Genomic DNA, 22,733 nt, shown 5'->3' with positions numbered 1-22,733 from the left:
ATTCTGAGAAGACTAAAGTCCATCTCAGAGATGGTCAGGTAGAGAGAACTCCTTCTTCCTTACCCAGCCTTTTGTGCTATTCAGGTCTCCAGCCGACGGGAGGATGGGACAAGGCCCACCCACCCTGGGGAGGGCCATCTGCTTTCCTCAGTCCATTCATTCAAATGCTCATCTTGTCCAGAAACACCCTCACAGACACACCTGGAATAACACTTAACCGAATACCTGGGCACCCTGTGGCCCATCAACTTGACACATAAAATTACCCACCTGAGTCTCTTTGTTTGGAGAACCCTGACTTATACCTGAAAGTTCACAGAAGCAAGACCCTGGACGACCTTCCTGATTCCTCCCAGTGCGGAGGGAAAACACATGTCTCTCTCTGACTTCTGAGACGCTCGCCTTCAAGAGAACCCTCCCACCTCCCACCAGAACACCCACGTTACCCTCCCGCCACGCCCTCTAGGACTCCAGTGACAAGACCCTCAATCAAGGGCAGAACCAGGTAACTTCAAAGCAACGGTGTGAATTGGGGCAGCGGAAGGGACAGGGTGACCAAAAGATGCAGTTTTCCTGGAAGCATCATAGACTCAGGGGCCCCGGGAGCCAGGCAAAGCCAAGATCTGTCCTGGGGAAGGTTCAAACCAGAGGCCATGTGGGTCCAAGGAGCCCTGTCCCACCATCACGAGGCTACTGGAGACCCCTTCTCATGCACAACCTACAACCTGCCTCTGAGCAGAGCCAGGAAGGTTTAGAAAGTGGGGAGTCGGAGGAGGTTATCCTGGATGGGGGAGCTGGGCTTATCCTAGAAGCCATCCCGTGATCGTGGAGGGTGAGAATTTCCAGGATCTGATGTCTACAATCTACAGACCGATCACTCATGGACCAACATTGGGACCCCACCAAGCCTCAACACCAGAAAATCGTCATTGAGCTGATAATCAACGTTGCCTAATTCACTGTGTGTCCTGGGATGGAGGCACGGAGCAGATTCAACTTTCAGCACCAAAGAGTGCTGGTATACCCATTGTATGGATTGCTAAACCGAGGCTCGGAGGAGCTGAGGACACAACATCGATAGCCAGTAAACCTGTTTCATGGGTGGACACCTCTCGTTTGTGGAGTTTTATATCTACAGAGGCTCGTTTATTAGTACAGCGTCCTTGTGCTGAGAAAGTGGTGTTTTTCTTCTTTAACAGAAGAGGAAATTGAGGTTAAGTCATTAGGTCATGGGGTGGCCGTGGTCAGACATACAGCTGGGGTTGTGTCAAGATCTGCATGGAAGATGCAAAGCCACACGGGTCCCTGCCACACACACACCTCCTCACGGTGAGGCCAGAGCATGCATGGTCCATGTCATAATGCTAGAGGTGGCCCCATGGTTCTCACCTCCCACCACCACGGCTTCACACAGGGCCAGAGGGAGCCGCTGATTCAGTCTCATGGCAGAGCCCCAGAGAGACTCCCTGTGGGTTTGGGGGAAGGACCAAGGGCTGGTCATGGTCAAAGTACATTGGATTCGGTACAACTAACACTGATTTTCTGGTCAATATTAGAAGTCCCGGCATCCCTCAAAACCGGGGGCAGTCAGCCCACGAGATGCAGCTAATATTGTGCTTTAACTAGGCTGAGTATCCATCAAGGACTTTCAGCAATCTGGTCCCCCAGGGGACACTTGTCTGGAGTTGTTTCCAGTTGTCACAAGTCTGGAGGGGGAGGTGCTACCAGCAGCTGGCGGGTGGAGACCAGGGAAGTTGCTCCGCGCCCCACAGGGCCCAGGACGCCTCACATCAGAGAGCCACCCAGCCCCAGATGTCAGGAGTGCCGAGACTGAGAAACCCTGACCTAGCATGAAACACTCTATCTGTCTATCTGTCTGTCTATCTACCTATCTATCTGACATCTATCTATCATCTGACTATCTATCTATCCATCATGTATCTATCATTCATCCATCTATGTATCATCTAAGTATCTACCTATCATCTATCTCTTTATCTATCTATCCATCCATCCTCTATCTCTCTCTCTATAATCTATCCATCCGTCTATCCATCTGTATTTGCATCCATTTATCTACCTACCCATCCATCCATATCTATATGTCTAACCATCCATCCATCATTTCTCTCTACACCCTTTCATCCATCCATCTATCCATCTACATATTCATCCATCTATCCATCTATCTCCCTATCATTCTGTCTCAGTGGTTGATAACTGGGGGTGACTTGGCCACCCAGAAAGACACTTGACAACGTCTGGAAACATTTTTGGTTGTTACAACTTGGGAGAGGGTCCATCTGGTGGGTGGAGACCAGGGATGCTTCTCGGCACCCCACAGTGCACAGGACGCCCCACATCAGAGCACCATCTAGCCCCAAATGTCCACAGTGCTGAGGACAAGAAAGCTGACCTGGGTCATAATTCACTGGATTCGATACAACAGACTCTGATTTTCCATGACAACACTATTGGGTGTTCCCTGAAACGTGAGGAAGCCCCAGTGCCCCTCAATGTCACCGACGGTCAGCCTCTGAGATGGAATCATGTTCCTGTTTAACCAAGTGGGCGTCCATGAGCTGTGGTTAGATAGATCCCCTGCGTGGGGTCACCCTGACCATGGCCGGGCCATCCTGGGCGGGAGGGCAGGAGTGGCTGGTGGTCCGATCTTCATTATGGCCCCCAGGTGGCGTGGGCTTCTCAGGATCAGTCGGCGGTCACTACCGTTAGGACTGAGTGTAGGACGGCGGGGCCAGGAGCAATGGCAGAAAGACTCAAGACCACGGTGCACAGGGAAGGAGGGGAACTGAGGCCGGGAGGCGCAGGGACCCTCCCAAGGGCACCTGAGTATCTCAGGGCCGGTCTTCTCCTCCAGCCTTCCTTTTGGACCCTCTCACTCAGGACCCATCATAGGACATGAGTAAAATCAACAGGACATGCCAGGAGGCTTGGTGGTCACAGGCCTTGTAGGTCTCCTTCCAGGGTACAGTCTAGAATACGAGTGTCCTGGGGCTGCTGTAGCAAGTGACCCCAAACTAACTCCCTCCAGAGGCTCCGGGGGAGGGTCCCTCCTGCCTCTTCCAGCTTCTGGGCGCTCCAGGCATCGCTGGGCTTGTGGCCGCGTCCCTCCCGTCTCTGCCTCTGTCTTCCTGGAGCTTCTCCTCTGTGTCTGGGTCTCTCCTCTTCTGCCCCTTAGAAGGACCTGGTCATTGGATGTAGGGCCATCCTCATCCAGGAGGACCTCATCTCAGACCCTTCACTACATCATATCTGCCAAGACCCCGTTTCCGAATAAAGTCCCGTTCCTGGGTTCTGGGGGTCAGGACATGGATGTGTGCTTGGGGACGTCCTTCAATCCCTTACACCAGGGTGATCAATTCGTTCCATTTCTCAGGACTGTCCCCATTTTAGCCCCCAAAGCTCTACGCCCCTGGAGCTTCCTGCTTCCTGGGCAAATCGAGACGGCTGGTGACCGCACACCTAACACGCAGACTGTAAGGGGATGGCATGGAGACCGTGGTCTGGTGCTAGGTGAGCGGCGAGGAGGTGGGGTAGGGGCTCCGTGCACACCTGGGGGGCAGGTGAGTGTGGTGGTGTTGAGTGGGAGCTGGCTTGTGCTTGGTGGGTATGAACCTGGACATCCGGGGAGGCAGAGACCTCCAAGGCCAAGCAGTAAGCACCACAGATGTCAGCCCTCACGTGGGGGAGCAACCAGCCCCCGTCCCACCCCTACGGGAAGCCCCGGCATGTGGCCTGGGGCTGATGGGCCCCCGCCCCCCAGAGTCCGAGGACAAAGGATAGGCACTAAGGAAGTTTTCTGATGCTCTGGGTAAAATGGAAACCACTTTCGGGGGAAAATGAGGGTCTGTAGCTAATCCGTGCGCTGGGCTCGGGCAGAGATCAAATCCTCCAAGTTGGGGTCACTCTGCACGCACACGGCCTTTTCACGTTCTCAGGGGAAAGTGTGCTCTGCTGTCTCAGAGACCCAGGTGAGATCCCCTGATGGTGGGGCATGAGGCCAAAATTTTCGCAATGTGTCCCCAATAATGTCTTGCCCCCAGTAATCTTTCTGAGGCCCAATATTTTCTCTGGTCCTCTAGTAATCTCTGGTCCTCAATAATCTGTCTGGTCCCCCAACAATCTCTCTGGTGCCCAATATTTTCTCTGGTCCCCCAATAATATCTCTGATCCCCAATATTCTCTCGGCTCATTGATATTTTCTCTGCTCCTTAGTAATCTTCCTGGCCCCTAATCTTCTTTCCTGTCCCCAGCAGTGTCTCTGGTCCCCGATATCCTCTCCGGTCCCCCATCATCTCTCTTGCACGGTCCGTCTTAATCATTGGCAACGTGGACAGCGACAGATGTTTTTACAGAGCAGCCAGCAGGGAACCTGGCTGTGAGGCATCTCAGGTACCCGGAATCAAAGCCACCGCCGGCCCGGAGGGAGGACGCCTTGCCTGGGGCTGCACAGAGCCCCACGTGCAGAAACCTGGCCATCCGTCATTTGCATGATTGTTTAGAAATGGCAACGGCCGTGTTTATTTAGAAGGGAGACGAGTGAGCTCAGTGAAGGAAACCAGCCAGCCGAGGCCGGGGGAAAGGCACCTTGTGGTGGGGATCTCAGCAACGCCCCTTTACCGGCTTCCTGTGAGTGCAACTCAGAACCTTCCAGAGCTCTCGGAAGCTCAAACCCTCCTTCAGAGAGTTTATAGCCCGGGATGAGGAAGTAAGAGCAGGGCTAACGTAGCAGACAGTTATGTTTTTTCCTCTCTCTCTTTTTTTAAACGGAGATACAACTCACCATTTCAAAGTGAATGATTCAGTGGCATTGGGTGCGTTCGCCACGTTGTGCAAACACTACCCCTACCTAGCTCTAGCCCTCACGCCCAAGTGGACGGGTATCTCAGCTTTCGGTACTGTCAGCAGACAGAATGCTCAGAATCCCCACGCACGGCGGCATCACCATAATAGGCGTGACGACAGCAGGCAGTGTAGACCACCGCCTGGGTGACTCTGAGAAGGCCACGAAGCCGCATGGTACCTCAGTGTCCCCACATGTAAAGGGATTCAGACAATGTTCTCTGAGGGACAACATGAGGGTTCCACGAGTCCATCTGAGCACCAACAACGGCCCTACTGGGAATCCCGCAGGATTTGGGACGAACTCCCCAAGGAGAATGACATCTGTCAGGGACTTGCTCGCCACCAGCGTTGAACAGATAGATGGGTCTTACGCAGTCTTCGCAATGACCCCATGAGGCAGTCTGCGGCCGGGGGTCCGTGAACTAGAGAGGGACTCAGAGTGGGGGGCGCCTGAGCGGGGCCCCCGGTCTCCACACATCCAATGCACCCTCTCTCCTCCTCTGGTTAGGATGAGCAGCCCAGGGTTTCGCGGAGAACTTGTTTGAGATGTATTGAAGCCCAATACCTGAGGATGTGGCCTTATTTGGAAATAGAGTCTTTGAAGATGTAATTAAGATGTTTAAGATGAGGTCACTAGGGTGGGCCTTAATTCAATATGACTGGTGTCCTTGCAAGAATAGAAGATGCACAGAGAGACACAGACAGAAGAAGGCTGTGGGAAGACAGAGGCAGAGACTGGAGGGAGCTGATCATAAGCCAGGGGCGCCTGGAGCCTCCAGAGGGTGGAAGAGTCAGGAAGGACCCTCCCCTGGAGCCCCAGAGGGAACGCAGCCCTGCAGAAACCTTGAACTTGGAGTTCCGGCCTCCAGAACGTGAGAGCATAAAATTATGTTGTCTCAATCTGCCCAGTTTTTGGTAATTTGTATGGCTGTCCCAGGAAACTAATTCAGGGGAATTCATGGGGAACCAGTCCCATCTCCTGTTTTATCTGTCCACTCATTCATCATCCATCTATCCATCTGTCTATCTACGCACCCATCCATCCATCCCTCCGTCCATCCACCCATCCACCCATCTATCCATCCATCCATCCATTGATCCATCAGTCCATCCACCCAACCATCCATCCATCCATCCATTCATCCACCCATCTATCCATCATCCATCCACCACCCATCATCCATCTACCCATCGATCCATCCAACCACCCACCTGTCTATCCATCAATCCATCCTTCAATCCATCCATCCATCCATCCATTGATCCATCCATCCATCCATCTACCATCCATCCACCCACCCATCTATCCATCCATCCATCCATCTACCATCCATCCGCCCACCCATCTATCCATCAATCCATCCTTCAATCCATCCATCCATCGATCCATCCATCCATCGATCCATCCATCCATCCATTCATCCCCCCATCTATCCATCCATCGATCCATCCATCCATCCATTCATCCCCCCATCTATCCATCCATCGATCCATCCATCCATCCATTCATCCACCCATCTATCCATCAATCCATCCTTCAATCCATCCATCCGCCCACCCATCCAACCATCCATCATCCAACAAACCGTCAGTGAGCTCATGCTGATTTATGCTGGCCCCTCACCTACAAGGTCACAGCCCATGCAGGCACCCAGCGCATTTGTTTCCTGAGGCTGTGCCTGAGGGGTTATCTCTGATCCTATTCCACCACGTGCCTGCTGGCTGATCTGCCCCATCCCCAGTGCAGAGATGGCCTTGCCCATCCCACCGCTGGCACACGTGCATGTTTCACGTAAAAACCTGGAGACCGGCGCCTCTGGCGGCAGGGTACTCGCAGGAGAAGATGCGAGCGGCAGATGGGCAACGCCTGCGGCAGGGAGTGGCCAGGCAGCTGGGAGCTGCATCACCTAATCCACCCACTTCCTCTGTTCCCTTTATAGCACAGGATATTACAAAGAGTCTTCCTACTGGTCCTGGTTTGTCAGAAAAATGCCACTTGTTGGAGCCCATGTTCGGTTCTTGGGCAGATAATCCCACGGGACTGGGATGACACACGCTCAAGCCAGGGCCCTTTCTGTGGACTGGTGGGGATTAAATCCTGACCCATTTGCCCTGGGACGTGGCCTGCCAGAGGGATATTGGTTTATCCTATACACATGATCTCTGTGCCTATCACAGGGTCTTTTTAACTTTAATTATTATCTTATAGGAACAGGAGCGCACAGGTAAGATTGAGACAAGGGAGAAAGTGGCCCAGGATGCCCTGACCCAGCCTGGTTCTCTCCCTGAGACCCGGGACGTGGGGCCTGGCCCTGCTTCTCCCCCCAGCCCTCTGGCTGCACTGTCCCCCGACCCTTCTTGTGTTTTTCCGGGTCGTCCTGAATTGGGGGCAGTTCTGCCCCCCAAAGGACACCTGATAATATCTGGGGACAGTTTGGGGGTGTCATACTTTGTGGGGCTGCTACTGACATCTGGTGGGTAGAAACCAGGGATCCTGTTTAATACTCTACAGTGTGTAGGACTCCCCGAGAATTATCCTGTCTAAAATGCCAGTAGTATGAGTTGAGAGCCTTCTATCTATCTGTAGCCTTCTGTCTATCTGTCTATCTATCCATCTATTACCTACCAATCAATTAATCAAACTACCATCTGTTTATCTATCATCTATCTATATTTTTCTATTATGTATGTATCTATATTTATCTGTCTATATCTATAATTTATTATCTATCCATCTAGCTGTCAATCTATCATCTATGTATCTATCATTTATTTTCTATGTATTTATCTATGAATCAAAATTCTCCTACTTGTCTATCTACCCATCTAGATAGACAGCTGTCAGTCTGTCTACCATCTATCTGTCAATCAATTATTTATTATCTACCTAATTTATTTATAATCTATTTGGCTATCTACCTAACATCTACTCATCTGTCTATCCATCAGTCATGTCACTTGATGTATCATCTATCTGTCTTATCAATCATCTGTCTATTTATTGATCATCTAATTTATCTATCTATTTACCTGTCATTTATATGTCATCTATTCATCTATCAGTGGTGAGTGACCAAGGGTGACTTTGCCCTCCCACCCGGGGACATATGACAATGTCCGGGGACATTTCTGGTTGGGGGAGAGGGAGCTCCTGGCACCTGATGGGTGGAGACCGGGGAGGTTGTTCCACATCCCACACTGCACAACAGGACCACCCAGCCCGAGGGTCACTCGTGCCACATCACAGAAGATGGGTCCTGACCCTGTATATGTGACCCTTGATTCTTCCCCAAGACCCCCTCACCTCTCTCTTCCTGCATCCCCTCCTTCTGTCAGAGGTCCCACGCTCATGCTGTCCCTCCATAAACAATGCCCAGCCACCCCCATGACTACTCAAGGCCCAGGGTCCACACTCTCAGCCCCCTGCCCATTCATGAGCCTCCCTGGGGGTCAGGCCAGCACCACCTGCAACACACACAGCCCGGCCCGCCCCTCTGCCCTGCCTGGTCCACACCACCCTCTCCCCAGCCATGCGCCACCTCGGTCCCTACCTCCTGTCTGGCCCCGTCATCGGTCAGCGAAGCACAGATTCCACCCCTAAGTTGTTTTCCGTTCAGGACACCGTTGACCCCATTGACACCCCTGTTCCGGCACAATGGCCCTGCCCAGAGCTCTTTCCAAAGCACAGTCCAGCATCGCCAGCCACGTCGGAAGCTTCCACAGCTTTTCTGGGCCAGCCGCTAAAGTCTCACCATCCTCCAGGGACCATTCTGTCCAATGCGCCCCAAGCCTCCCTCCACCCAGAACATACCCCCCATCCCCCCCCACCCCGCTCCCATTCATGACATCCTTTCTGCCACAGCCCTGCTCTCCCAGCTGTCCCACTCAGCCCCGGCAAATGCCACCTCTTCCAGGAAGGCCTCCTGAATTCCTTCCCGCCCTGAACCCTCGTGGCCCGCATCTCCCTGTGTGGTCTTTCTATTCCCCGGAAGTGCTCAGCACCACGACGGGCACAGGGTGCCTTGTCCACTGCCTGCATCAACTGTCCAGGCCAGCGGCTGGACACTGAGTTAGGTAAAAGGGCCCTGGAGGGCAAAAGTCGGTCCAAGTTTCCCATTCGGCCCCTCAGAGGCGCCGTGTGCTTGGCCGAGTTCCAGCCTCAGTTTCCCCACCTGGGATGTGGGGGTGATGACGGCAAGGTTAGGGTTGGAGGAGACGGTCCACGGGCAGCGTGTGCATTGGGGTCGACGCACACACAGTTCTGGTTCACAGCACCCGTCCACCGACGCCCTTGCTCTGGCATGTTGCCCTCCTTTTGCCAAGGAGCCTGGGACGGAGAGAGCCAGCTTCTGCCCCTCAGGCCTGGCCATCTTCCCCCCAGCAGGAAAACTTGCACAGAATGGCAGGCGTTGCTCCCTCACCCAGGCGCCCACACTGATGTGGCCCCCAGGTCCTAGCATGGACACAGCCCCCCAAGGTCCCGGCACAGACGAGGCCTCCTGAGGTCACAGCAGATACACAGTCTTCCGAGGGCCCAGGACAGATGTGGCCCCCCAAGGTCCCGGCACAGACGTGGCCTCCAGAGCTCACAGCAAGTATATACCCTCCCCCAGGTCCCGGCAGGAACATGGCCACCCGAGTTCCCTGCATGGCTCAAAAGCAAACCCAGTCATCAGCTGCCTTTCAAAGCATGGCTTTCCCTAGAATAAGGCAGACCCTGCATCCATGGGTCTGTCTGTCCAGCCAGGAGGGTGTGGACACGGCTGCAGAATTTTCCCTGGGGGTTCCCAGTGCTGACGCCAGGGGACGCACTGGGGGAGCCCACCCTGCAGCCCCTCTGTGTGCTCATTCACCAGGTCATGCCTCCCCGCGGTGCGGTGTTGGCCCTGCGGGGGGTGGGTCTGTGGCCGGCGCCGGGGGCCTGGACAGCTGCCAGCGGTCAGGGAGCAGGGCGAGGTGCCAGGGGAGCATGGGACTCCCCGTATCCCGCACGCCCAGCCCCTTGCCTCCGGGCCAGAACAGGGGTGTGGGCGGCAGGCCCCCGCTTCTGCCGGCTGGTGGCCACACCTACGGACGGCGCGCAGACAGAGGCACAGGGCTGGGTGAGAAGCCGCACCCTGGGGACCGCCATCCTGTCGCTAACCCGTCACTACCCACACCCCCTGCCCTGTCCCTAAGGTGACAGCACAGGCCTCCGTAGGGTTGGCCGGGGGTCTCAGGTGGCCTGTCGAGGGTGGTCCTGACCCTGAGCCCTCCTCGGTCCGTGTGGCTGAGCGGGGATATTTCAGAAACTACAACCCAGGTCTGGAGGGTCCTCCTGACTCTTCCCACGGCCCGCTTCCTCCTGGAGGGGAAGGGGGTCGCCGGGACTCGGGGACAACGCCCAGGGGTTGAAGGCCCTTCCCTCCACCAACGCTGGCCTTGGCAACGCCCCAGCAAATGAAAACACCGTTCTCGCGCCGTGGAAGCATCTTAAACGGAGAATACGCGCGCACGTCCGGCCCGGCTGCCCCCTTCAAATCCAGCCGCTCAAGGGGCTTCCTACGCGGCCATGCGGGGGCGGCCCTCCGGGTCTTGGTTCCTCCTGGCTCCTCCTGCCCGGGGCCCCGCTTCTGACCGCACACGCTGAGCGCACGTGACACCATGACAGACGGCAGAAAAAAACCCCACCTCGCTTTGGAAGCGGAACCACACGCTCCGTAATTCCTCTCGGCCGGGCGTGATTCGAAGGGCGCAGACGGCTGGTGTGCACGGCCGCGAATCCCCGGGGCCGCCGCCAGCCCGCGCGTGCGGCGCCCCTGCTTCCCAGGCTCGTCTGGGACGGTTTGTAAAATGCACCTAGAACTCGGGTTTCTGGGTGAGCCGGGGCCTGAGAGCTGATCTGAGGTCTCACGGGGGGCCCCCAGCGGCCGGAACCGTTCCAGGCTCAGCCTCCCGTCCTCCCTCGTGCCTGGTCGCCTTCAGCGCTCACCTGGACGCAGGTGCGGTTTCCTGAAGGAGTTTGCACAGGAGAGCGTGTCCCGAGCGTCTCCCCGCCAAGTGGCCGTGCGTGTCTTTCTACAGGTTTTCCTGTTCTGTCTGCACCGCGGAGACGAGAACGCACGCAGCCCGCCTCCCAGGCTCTCACCCCGTAAGACCCGCCCCCCACCGCGACCCTCCCTGTTCCAGACAACGCACGTCAATAAAGAGCGGGCATTGAACGCACCTGGAACGGCCGGGGCTGCTGTAGCGGTGTGCGTCTGCAGTGTAGACGCCGTCGGGACTGGATCGGAAGACGCAGCAGCTGTGCCTCAGGGCCTGGTGTCAGGAAGCGGTGTCCCGCTGCCCACGAAGGAGCCGGGGTGGGTGTCGGGACGCAGCCCCAGTGCCAGCATCCCCGCCGTCTCTCGGGCTAGGTGCGCGGGGGGCATGACGCGCCGGCTGCACCCTCGCCGGCTGCAAATCCTCCAAGGTCCCCCTGCCGGGCTCCGGAGGCTGCTGTGGAGACCCAGGGCAGGTGGAGAGGAAACCCGTTTTGAAATTTCCTGTGTAACGTCTGTTTGTCTGCTCGCTCCCCTAGTCCAAACCCGCCGGTCCCCGTCCTATCAGCGCGCGCCCTGCCGGGGGCGGGGTGCCGGCCCCCAGAGCCGCGACCTCAGGGCTCGTCCTGTCCCGAGGCGGCTGCGGGGAGACCCTGCCTCTCCGAAAGGGTTTGCTGCCTGCAGACCGGGCCGGGAGGGAGGGCCCAGTCCGATGGTGTAGCTGGCGGTGACCTGAAGTGGATTCCCAGACGGAACAAATAAATGCCTGGGATTTTAATATTTTTTTAAGTTTTAAAAATATGCTAAGCGAACTGACTTCCTCTTGCAGGCGAAAGCTGGGTGCCTGGCGACCTCTTTTGGTCTTGCAGCCAGAAGGTGACCCGCCCGGTGACCCATGCCCGGACACTGCCCTGGGGGGGCCGGGGGGGCGTGCCCCTGGCACATGTTCCCCATCCACCCACCCACCCCCGATGGAGCGGGGTTCACGCCTCCCGGGCCGCGTCCTCTAGGGCAGAGAGGGAGCTGGGTGGCCGGCGGGGCGCACGTGCGCAGGTGACGATGATGACTTCACAGCCAGGCGCGCTGTCATCGGAAAGAGGCAGCTGCTCGAAAGCCCACCCCCACCCCCCACCCCCGAACCAAGGTCCAGCCCTGGCGCCCCGGGGTCACTTGGAAGGGGGAAGGAGGGTGGTGATTCTCAGAGGTTGTGTGCCGGGAAGTCATGGGGATGGTGAATTCGCGAATATGGAAACGCTGTTCCTGGGGAAATCCAGGGTCATCTATTTACAGAGTATGGAGGATGTATGTGCCCCTAGGCATCTATTGTCTGTCGATCAATCATCTATTTACATTCTATACCTGTATCTATGTTTATCTATCATTTAATTATATTTTTCTATCATGTATCTATCGTCTATATCTATATATTGATCTATTATCTACCTATCAATTATCTACTTATTTATCTTCTAGCTCTATATCTATCATCTATTATCTATCTCTATCTATCCATCGATACGCCTGCCTGATGACATATATCCATCCATCCATCAATCTTTCTATCTCTATATGTATCTATTATCTACCTATCAGTGATCTTTAGAATCAGATGATATTATCTACCTATCATCTGTCTTCTATCTGTCTTTGATATCTATTATCTATCTATCTATCCATCATATCTATTATCTATGTTTCTATTTGTCATCTATCTATAGATATAGATCATCTATCTATATCTATTTCTGTATCATCTACCTATTATCTCACATGTATGTATCAGTCACTTATCTATCAATCATTTATCTATCTGCCTGCCCATGTACACACATAACCTTCCACCCAGTCTTCTGTCTATCTACCCACCCATCCATCAGTCTGCCTACCTACCCATCCATCCATTCATGCATGCATGCATGCATCCATCCATCCTTGCATCTATCACCGCTTATTATCTATCTATCCATCTATCCATCCATCTGTCTGCTTACCTATCCATCCATCCTTGTATCTATCACCACTTATTAACTATCCATCGACCTACCTATCTACCTATCTATCTATCCATCCATCATCTCACTGTGTATCTGTCATCTATCTGTATCTACCATCTATCAGTCCGTCCATCGATTTATACATATCATCCTTCTATAGACTGTGGTCCTCCCATGTTGCAAGTTCACAGCTAATGGTGGTGGGTGGCCCTGGGCTGCTACGGTTCTGGGCACCACCAGGGAAGTCCCTGCTTCTTTTTAAATGGCCCAAATGTAAAACGGAAGAAAAGAAAGCACAACGGTGCACATGTGCTGGGCGTAAGTGTCAGAGGAGACTTTAAAAGGTCAGTGAATTGTGGGTAATGATTGGAACTGGGTGAAGGTATATGGGCTTCCGTGCGCTATTCTCTGGTTTGTGTTTGAAAGCGTCTGTGTTAGCTCAGCTCAGCTGCCATAACAAACACCACAGACGGGGTGGCTTAAACGTTAGACATTTATGTCTCCCAGTCCTGGAGGCTGGAATCTGAGATCCAGGCATGGGCAGGGCTGGTTCCTCCTGAGGCCTCTCTCCTGGGCGTGTAGACGGCCGTCTCTTCCCTGTGTCGTCACGTGGTCATCCCTCTGTGTGTGTCTGTGTCCTGATCTCCTCTTCTTATAAGGACACCAGTCCTATGGGATCAGGCCCAACCTAATGACCTCATCTTAACTTGATCACCTCCATAAAGACCCTGTGTCTGGAGTTCCCTGGTGGCGCCGTGGTTAAGAATCCGCCTGCCAATGCAGGGGACACAGGTTTGAGTCCTGGTCCGGGAAGATCCCACATGCCGCAGAGCAACTAAGCCCACGCGCCACAACTACTGAGCTTGTGCTCTAGAGCCCGCGAGCTACAACTGCTGAATCTGTGTGCCACAACTACTGAACCCCACACGCCTAGAGCTCGTGCTCCACAAGAAGAGAAGCCCCCACTCGCTGCATCTAGACGAAGCGCACACACAGCAATGAAGACCCAACACAGCCAAAAATAAATAAATAAAATAAACAAATTTATATTTAAAAAAAAGAATTTGAGGAGGGGGACACAATTCTGCCCATCACCCCTGATATCTAAAGGTTCCACCTGGTGAGTCTTCACATGATTTCCATTTTCAAAACCATCCTTTCTCATCAAGGCTGAGGAATCCAAAGTAACTTTTGGGAGGTGGGGCTGGGGAGGACAAAGTTCAACCTCTAAGGGGGCTGACTCACCAGAAGGCAGATTCAAGAGGAACTGTTCCCTGGTGTCCACGGCTGATTTCAGGAAACCGTTACAAGGTTCCTGCGGAAGTGGTCAGGTTGGAGGGGCCATGATGGAGTTCCTTATGGGAAATGGGCACCATGCGTGGGAAAGGGGGCAGGTGGATTGGGCCGCAGGGCTCAGGTGTGCCCAGGTGTGGCTGTGAGGTTGAGAGGTCCTATGAAGTAGTGTGGAGAAAGAACCACCTGGTCCAGGAGATGGTGGATGGGATCGTTATCTACGGGATGCTGCCCCTGCCATACAGAGGATGCTGAGTGATTAACTTCACCATCCTAAGGTCAATTGTCTCATCTCTAAACAGACCAGGTGGAGTTTACCTGAATCCGCTGTCCCATCAGCTCCAAAGTATGCAGGTCTAAGGCAGACCCATGCCAAGAAAGAAGTTTTTAAAATGATGCAGCCAATACCTCAGAATCCTAATGGGCTGAAGGCGTCAGAGACCCTGCCCTGGAGTGTAGACCTGTGGTGAACACACATTGGAATATTTTGTCTGTAGCGGGGAAGCAGGTACGTATTTAAGCTTTGAGCCCCATGTGGTGTCTGCTGAGATCACTGGACTCTGCCATTGTAATAAACAATGTGGTGCTGACACCACGACAGTGTGGTGGACCCAGCACTGTTCCAATAAAATTTTATTTGCAAAAGCAAGTTGAGGGCCAGATCAGGTCTGAGGGCTGAGTTTTGGAGCCCTGGTCTGTGGCCCCTGTGGTGGAACGGCGAAGTCCCCTGTGCAGAGGCCACACGCGGGGGTTTAACATAGGGCCATTCGTGAACCCCATGTGTTGGTGGGACGTGGTCTGCATGTGCCTGGTGGGGAAAATGGACTCATCTTCCTGAGGATCTGCTGACTCTTCTCCCCGGTGGCTGCTCCATTTTGCCTTCCCACCCACTGTACATGAGTGTTCCGATTTCTCCACATCCTCAGCTTGCTTCTTGGTTTGCCTCTAACACAGACGGACCCCAGGACTGGCCACAGTGTAGACAAGGCACCGGCTGTGGGAAGTTCAGAGGCTCCATGGCAAATGGCCCCTGGTGCCCCTTAATTCCCAAAAGGCATTAGGAGGGTGACAAACAGCCCCATTGGAGCCACCTGCATGCCTGATGCTGGACCCACCCTGGTTGATCTTCATCTTCTAGGGTTTTCATCTGAGAGATGTGCCCCATCCTGTCCCCAGCGAACAAAACTGGGGTCCACTCGCCTGCGTGCAGTAAAGCCAATCTACTGACCCTGGGTTGTGGTGAAGGAACGTACAGCGTTTATTGCAGGCACCAAGCAAGGAGTCCAGGCAGCTGGTGCTCAAAAGACCCAAACTCCCTGATGGCTCTCAGGGAAGGGGTTTTAAAGACAGTGAGGGAGTGGAGTTGTGGGCTGTGTGATCAGCTGGTGGACATTCTTCTGGGTGGTTGGTGGCGAGGTCATCGGGAGTCCACATCATCAACCTTCTGGTCCCAGCTGGTCTGGCGTCTCCATGCTGGTGAGCAGCATATGAAGGCAACTTCTCCCACCTGGTGGAGGTTTCAGTATCTGCAAAACAGCTCACAGGATACAGCTCAGAATATGATCTACAGCCCTTGGGGAGGAACTAAAGGTCCTTGACTTTGTTTTATGGCTCAACTATTATTATTTTGTCTTGCTTGACTGTTTTCCTTTCTTCCTACATTTTCTCACTTCTCTGATTAAATGTATTCTTTGGAACTCGGAAGGCCTCGGAGGCTAAAGCTTTTCTACAAATGAGAAGGCATGCGGTGGACATTGCAGGGTGGTGGTGGTGGGGATCTGTTCCCCTACAGGGTCCTGTTCGGTTAGAGTGGGGAGAGAGAAGTCCATTCTCCACGTGGTGTGAGATTATTTAGTTGCTGAAAAACACTTTAGGATGACAGGATGGCAATGTGGCAGCCACCCAAGCCCACAAACCCCCAAACCCCAAGACCCATCCTCTTGGGGTCTTTCCAGCAGGTGGAGGGTCTGCGCTCCATCCTGGCTTGCTGGGACAGCGGTCCTGTCTCCAGCAAACAGACATGGAGTGCAGGAAGAGAAGGGTGATCTGCCACTGGAGAGGGTCAGACCCCCCAGGGTAGACGCTGATGCCATCTGGGTTGAGCGAGTGCCCTGAGCATGTGTTGGGGGAAATCCAGTTGCCCACACTTCCTCATCCAAACCACAGAGATCAGACCCACATGTCGGGTCACAGCCCCAAGCCTGCACTTTTGTTTCCACCCCCACTTTCAGAGCAAAGCCGACCCCAAGAGGCAATGAAGCGAGGCTCCGGTTCTACAGAAACCATGATTGGCTTCTCAGGATGGTGGGTCCCTGCCCCACGGCCTCCTGGTCTCTGTGCAGCCCTGGGTGGACTGACTGGTGCTGAGAATCTGGTGAATGCACAGGAAAAGGAAGGGACACACCCTCCAGCTCACACCACAACGTCGATCAGGTGCTCACCTTCCGGGCCGGTTGTTTCCCTCCAGAGGCTGGTACTGACAAAACCTCAAGAGAAAAAACAAGCACATGGGTACGGGAGGCCCAGGGAAACCGTTTCACTTCCACATAGCCCTGGCATGAGGCCAGGCTGGGCGGTCTCGGTGTGTGAGTGAGAGCTTTAGGGGGCGTCACAAAAAGCTCTCGGCCCCATTAACTGGGACCCAGGAGGCAATGACTCTGTGTTGTTCAAGCAGCATGATTCACAACAGCCCAAAGGTGGAAACAACCCAAGTGTCCGTGGATGGATGGGTGGGTGGATGGATGGATGGATGGACAGATCCTTGGATGGATGGATGGATGGATGGATGGATGGATGGATGGATGGGTGGATGGATGGATGGACGGATCCTTGGATGGATGGATGGATGGATGGATGGACGGATGGATGGATGGACGGATCCTTGGATGGATGGATGGATGGATGGATGGATGGATGGATGGATGGGTGGATGGGTGGATGGATGGATGGGTGGGTGGATGGATGGATGGATGGATGGATGGACGGATCCTTGGATGGATGGATGGAAGTATGTATGGATGGATGTATGGATGGATGGATGGTTGGGTGGATGGATGGACGGATCCTTGGATGGATGGATGGATGGGTGGGTGGGTGGATGGATGGATGGGTGGGTGGGTGGATGGATGGATGGGTGGGTGGATGGATGGATGTTGGATAAACAGCACGGGGTCCATCCATACAGTAGAATATGACTCAGCCATGAAAAGGAGTGAAGCTCTGACACAGGCTACCACGTGGATGGACCTTGAACACACGATGCTCAGTGAGAGAAGCCAGACCCAGAAGGACACACAGTGTGTGATTCCATTGACATGAAACGTCCAGAACAGACAAATCCCCAGAGACAGAAAGTGGGTTCGTGGCGCTTTCTGTGGAAGGGGAAGGGGGATGACTTAATGGGGACAGGGTCTTCTTTGGGGGGGATGAGAATGTCCTAAAACTAGACAAATGTCGTGGTTGCACAACACTGTGAATGTGCCAGGCGCCTCTGGACTGTGCGTTTTAAAGGGCTTACTTGTATGCTATGTGGATGTCCCCGTAATTTACAAAAAATAAAAAGAATCAGACAGACTGGCCTCCGTTCATGGGAATGGCAGCTGCACCAGGACCTTCAAGTCTCCCACTAGACACCCTCCCACCCTGAGCTGAGAGCCCAGAGCCACACCGTTGGGATGGGGGGTGTTTGATTCGGGAATAAGGTCCCTCTGGCGTTCGTATGATCCTGCAAAGCACAGCCAGGCTGCACACAGAGCTGATGGGACCCTGGAGGTCGCTCTCTGGAAACAAACAGTAAAACTGACAATGGATGGAAAATAAATAACCTGCATTTGACTCTTCCCAGTTTTAGTTTCTACGGCCCCATCAGCATGAGCTCCCCATGAGGGTTTGGGACATTGCAATGCTGGTCTTGAAACCAAAAGCAAACACCAGGCTCTGTGGGACCCCCAAGGCCCACCTGTACTTGGCTGGCCTATCGGGATGTGTGCCGGCTCCCAGCCAAGGACACAGCCCCGAGAGAGCAAACCCTCACCTGCCAGGCCCGTCCGTGCCCTCTGGGTCTCCTGGCCTGGGGTCTCCAGACTCCAGATTTCTCTACATGTCCAAAAGACCCGAAATCTTGCACGTTTTAAATAATACCGGTGTGTGAGTCTCTTGGGGCAGGTGCCACGAATGACCATAAGCTGGACACCTTAAAATGATTGGAATCCATCCTCCCCCATCCCGGAGACCAGACGTGTGAGCTCAAGGTGTCCCAGGGCCGCGCTCCCTCCAGAGGCTCCAGGGGAGGGTCCTTCCCGCCTCTTCCAGCTTCCGGGGGCTCCAGGCGTCCCTGGGCTCGTGGCCGCGTCCCCCCCGTCTCTGCCTCTGTCTTCACGGGGCTCCTTTTCTGTGTCTGGGTCTCTCCTCTTCTGTGTCTTAGAAGGACCCTGTCATTGGATGTAGGGCCACCCTCCTCCAGGGGGACCTCATGTGGATCATTGCATGAATTACCTCTGCAAAGACTATTTCCAATTACGTCCCACAGAGAAGTTCTGGAGGTTGACATGAAGCCTCAGCTTCCAGGACTCACCCGCGGTGGAGGGGCCATAGGGTTATGCCGGAGTCTCCCCTGGACCGGGCTTGCTTTGTGGTTGTGAGTGGGTTAATTCTGAGGCAATCCGGGGTTTGTGGACCCACCCACAGAAAGCACCCACCCCTGTGCGGTTTGGGGTTTTCCCTCTGGGGCAAGTGCTGGGCCACTCTTCATCTGTCTGATTCCCTCTCATCAAGGCGAAGACAGAACTGCTCAGAGCGAGGGACCCCTCCCTGACTCCTTGTCAGACTCCTGGCTTTCGGCAGCTCAGAAACTGAGCAAAGAACCTCATCTATCTGCCTCTCTATATCTATCTACTACCTATCTACCTATCTATCTATCTACCGCTGTGGTTCTCGCCCAAGGATGACTTTGCCCCCAGGGGACATATGACAACGTCTGGAGACATTCCCGGTTGTCAGCACGGAGGGGAGGGGATGCTGCTGGCACGTGGCGGGTGGAGACCAGGGAAGCTGCTGCACACCCCACATCAGAGTCCTCCCACCCACGATGCCAGCAGTGCTGAGGCTGAGGAGGGAGTCTGCCCCAAGAGGGTGAGTCCGCCCACGCTGTCCTTCCTGGTCTGTCCCCCACTGATCTCCCAGCACAGCGTGCTTTGGGGGTCGCTTAGCTTTCGTGCGGTCACCGTCACTGTGAATGGAGATTTGGAGACCAGCCGAATAGAGAGACCCTGGCCGTGGCAGATGCACTGGAGGGCTCCTGCCGGCCCTTCTGTCCTGTGACCGGGGCCATACCACCCCCGGGGGGCCCTGGCCTGGTCCCACCTGGCTCCGGGGAGGGTCACACTTCACTCACACTCCTGCCGTCCCCGTCTGGGGAGCGACTGCGACCCCAGAGAGGACAGTCGTCTCCTGGGAGTCACACCCCCCTGGAGGGTGCACATCAGCCCCAGTTTGCAGGGAAGGTGTAAGAAACAGTCCCAGGCCCCCAGGTGCCTTATGGACAAGACACCTGGTCTCCAAGGATTCTTCGGTTTCGGGACCAGGGCACTGACACTCCCCCTTGTTTTGCGGGTGGCTTTTCCCTATCAGGGAACAGTCACCCTATTGGGAAGATACGTGCTGTTTAGTTTCTGTTATAGCGTGGTGCCATTTCTCAGGATGTTTTATAGGGAAGGAGACCCTGAGCGTGTGTGTGGCTGGAGTGTGGAGGGGTGAGGAGGCAGGAAGATGTCAAGGGCGAGGCATTTGGGGTTGATCCTGAGGTTGGATCTGCAATGCAATTAGGAAGGACATTTGGGTCAGGAATTCCACCTGCAAACACCATATATATATATATATTTTTTTTTTAATATTGGGAGATAATCCAATAATGCTGGGATGATGGGATGTATTCCTTCAACACCGTGTGGCAAAGGGACCTTTCTAAGTTGGCTGCAAACCCGTGAAGTGGGGCTCCCCCACCCATGACATCACCAATCTCTGCGGTCAGCCGAGCTTTACCCCACTCATCCATGGGAAGCAGGTCCAAAATCATCCTTCAGGGAATCTTTCTGAATTCTGAAACATCCCTGGGACTCTCTCTGTTTTTCAATACAAGGAAGGAGGAGTTGTGTATACTTTTATGTCATCAAAGTGAAATACAAGGGTACCTACATTAATTTACTATAATAAAGCCAGGAGGGAAGATCTATGGTGTTACATTAGAAGTTGTATAACTAGTTTTTAAAAAATTTTTATTGGGGTATAATTCATTTACAATGTTGTATTAGTTTCAGGTGTACAGCAAAATGAATCTGTTATAAAAAAAAAAACATATATCCACTCCTTTTTAGATTCTTTAAAAAAATAAAATAGAACTTGTATAACTAACACAACATTGTCAATCAACTATACTCCAATATAAAACAAAAACATAAAAAAAGAAGCTGTATAAAGTTTGTGGTATTTTCCAAGTACGTGGGGCAACAAGTGGAAAAAATGATTCTTTCTAGTGATAGTTGCCATTTTCTAAGACTTTCACATCAGTTGTGCCTTTCCAAAATTGTTTTCTTTCCCTGTTGTGGGCTTCACCTTTATTGCCTTGTTGCTGCCTCTGTCAGTTTTTCTTAATCACTTTTCTTCTAATTGTGAAAAGAACGCCCACTGGAGAAAATTGGCGGTAGGAATGGAGATAAACTTCCCTGGTGGCGCAGTGGTTGAGAGTCCGCCTGCCGATGCAGGGGACGCGGGTTCGTGCCCCGGTCCGGGAGGATCCCACGTGCCACGGAGCGGCTGGGCCCGTGAGCCATGGCCGCTGAGCCTGCACGTCCGGGGCCTGTGCTCCGCAATGGGAGAGGCCACGACAGTGAGAGGCCCTCGTACCGCAAAAACAAAAAACAAAACAAACAAACAAACAAAAAAAACAGTCTGGGCTCCCAGAATGGAGCATCTTTGCATTTACTGTTAAAAGTATTATTACTTTGTTTCATGCCCTCTATTTCTCATGCTACACTTGCTTGAATTATTTTCAGGAATTATTATTTCAGTGTTTTGCAAATATCAACCTTTCCCTGCTGACAGTTGCATTTGCAGTGAGAAGTAACTGTACGGAATCCTGATTTTAAAAAAATTATTATTATCATGAAAAGCGGACCCCAGTCCACTGTGGACCCCAGTCTGTGGGATGAGAATACAGTCAGGTATTCCAGAGCTAGATCCTATATTTCTTGAGACATTTTACATCTTTTATTTCAAAGTCAGTGTTTTCTATATTGTACTTTAAAAATACATTGTGTTCTAAATAAGGAGTTTGGGATTAACAGATACACACTACTATATATACTATATATAAGATAGACAACGAGGACCTCCTGTATAGCACAGGGAACTATATTTTATATATATATATATATATATAAACTGAATGACTTTGCTATACACCAGAAATGAACACAGCATTATAAATTAACTATACTTCAATTTTAAAAAGGTTAAAAATATATAACGTTCATATTACTTCATAACAACTGATATGTATAATATTACTCCATTACCGTTAATTATCAATTACAATGTAATTATGTCAATGCATTGTGTATTTTTATATATTACACATTTTAAATGTTTTTTATTAAACTCTTTATTTTTTATGACAAACTGCCAATTATTTTGTACCAAAGCTTTTCCACTCTATGAGACCTGGTGCTTCAGATGTTTGGGTATTTGGTTCTGGGGATGACTGAGGATTTGTTTCTGTAAATAATCTGTTTATTTTTCTTGGGTTCTAGACAATGTTCTTTATCTTCAGTATTTAAGAAAAATTACCAAGAGGAGTTTCTGGGTCTCTTTTCCCTTGGGGGAGGGGTGCTTTGCTTTGCACGGCTGTATTCAGTACAGGTATATTTTTGTTTATTTTTTTTATTATTGTTTCTGCTTTATTGGTTTTCTTCATGGAATTTATGTTGCAAATATACTATGTGTAGATATATGAAATAATAAATATGGCATGCACATATATAATGTAATCTATGTATACACCATATGTGTGTATATACACAAACACCATATATATGCTATATTTATATACATTATATATATTCATGTAACTCATACATATGTTATATCACATTCATGTAATAATATATTCAGTATTAAATTATATTTTAATCCTTTTACCTCAGTATTCCTGACCCTTCCTGACGGATTTAAGGATGGATGACCTCCCATCTTTACTGCCCTGGCTCTTGATTTTAATTTGCCTGTTAAGAATTCTCCATGCTGTCCTTCCTACTCGTGACTTTTCTGATCACTCCAGTCCCAAGGACACCCTTCCTCTCGCACTTAGATAAGAGGCGGGGATCTCTGACCATTTGTCCCCCATCGCTGTGCTGGATCTACAGAAGGAGCAGCTGCTATGGGGTCTACCGTGTTTCTGAGCAATCTCCAGTCGTCCTGCAGGGCTCCCTCGGTTCTCTGGTTTCCCTGTGTGTCTGCATCTTTCAGGCAGGGCCTCTCCCCACAAGCAGGTAGGGGGGTATATGAC

At 52.4% G+C, this 22,733-nt stretch overlaps 2 protein-coding genes across 4 annotated transcripts in view; both read right to left on the bottom strand.

The window, feature by feature from the left end:
• P2RY8 (P2Y receptor family member 8) overlaps positions 1-11,627 on the bottom strand; it is a 53,076-nt gene extending 41,449 nt beyond the window's left edge. For 2 of the 3 annotated variants that reach the window (XR_003006301.1, XM_024768109.1), the window contains exon 1: positions 11,072-11,625. The gene's annotated coding sequence lies outside the window, so the exon portion shown is untranslated. Of the gene's footprint in view, positions 1-11,071 lie in introns of all 3 variants that reach the window. The other variant, XM_024768111.1, reaches the window with a different exon arrangement.
• A 5,261-nt stretch (positions 11,628-16,888) lies between these two features.
• Positions 16,889-22,733, bottom strand: part of LOC112415223 (splicing factor 3A subunit 2-like) — a gene marked incomplete at its 3' end in the record, with an annotated part of 12,050 nt that continues 6,205 nt past the window's right edge. The window contains exon 2 of the mRNA XM_024768085.1: positions 16,889-17,339. Coding sequence (XP_024623853.1) covers positions 16,889-17,339 — 451 coding nt within the window. The remainder of the gene's footprint in view (positions 17,340-22,733) is intronic.

This window comes from Neophocaena asiaeorientalis, unplaced genomic scaffold (genome assembly GCF_003031525.2).
Source record: "Neophocaena asiaeorientalis asiaeorientalis breed wild unplaced genomic scaffold, Neophocaena_asiaeorientalis_V1.1 scaffold871, whole genome shotgun sequence".
Taxonomy (NCBI): Eukaryota; Metazoa; Chordata; class Mammalia; order Artiodactyla; family Phocoenidae; genus Neophocaena; species Neophocaena asiaeorientalis.
Note: the sequence above shows the minus strand (reverse complement) of the source record. Positions and strands in the feature narration are given on the sequence as shown.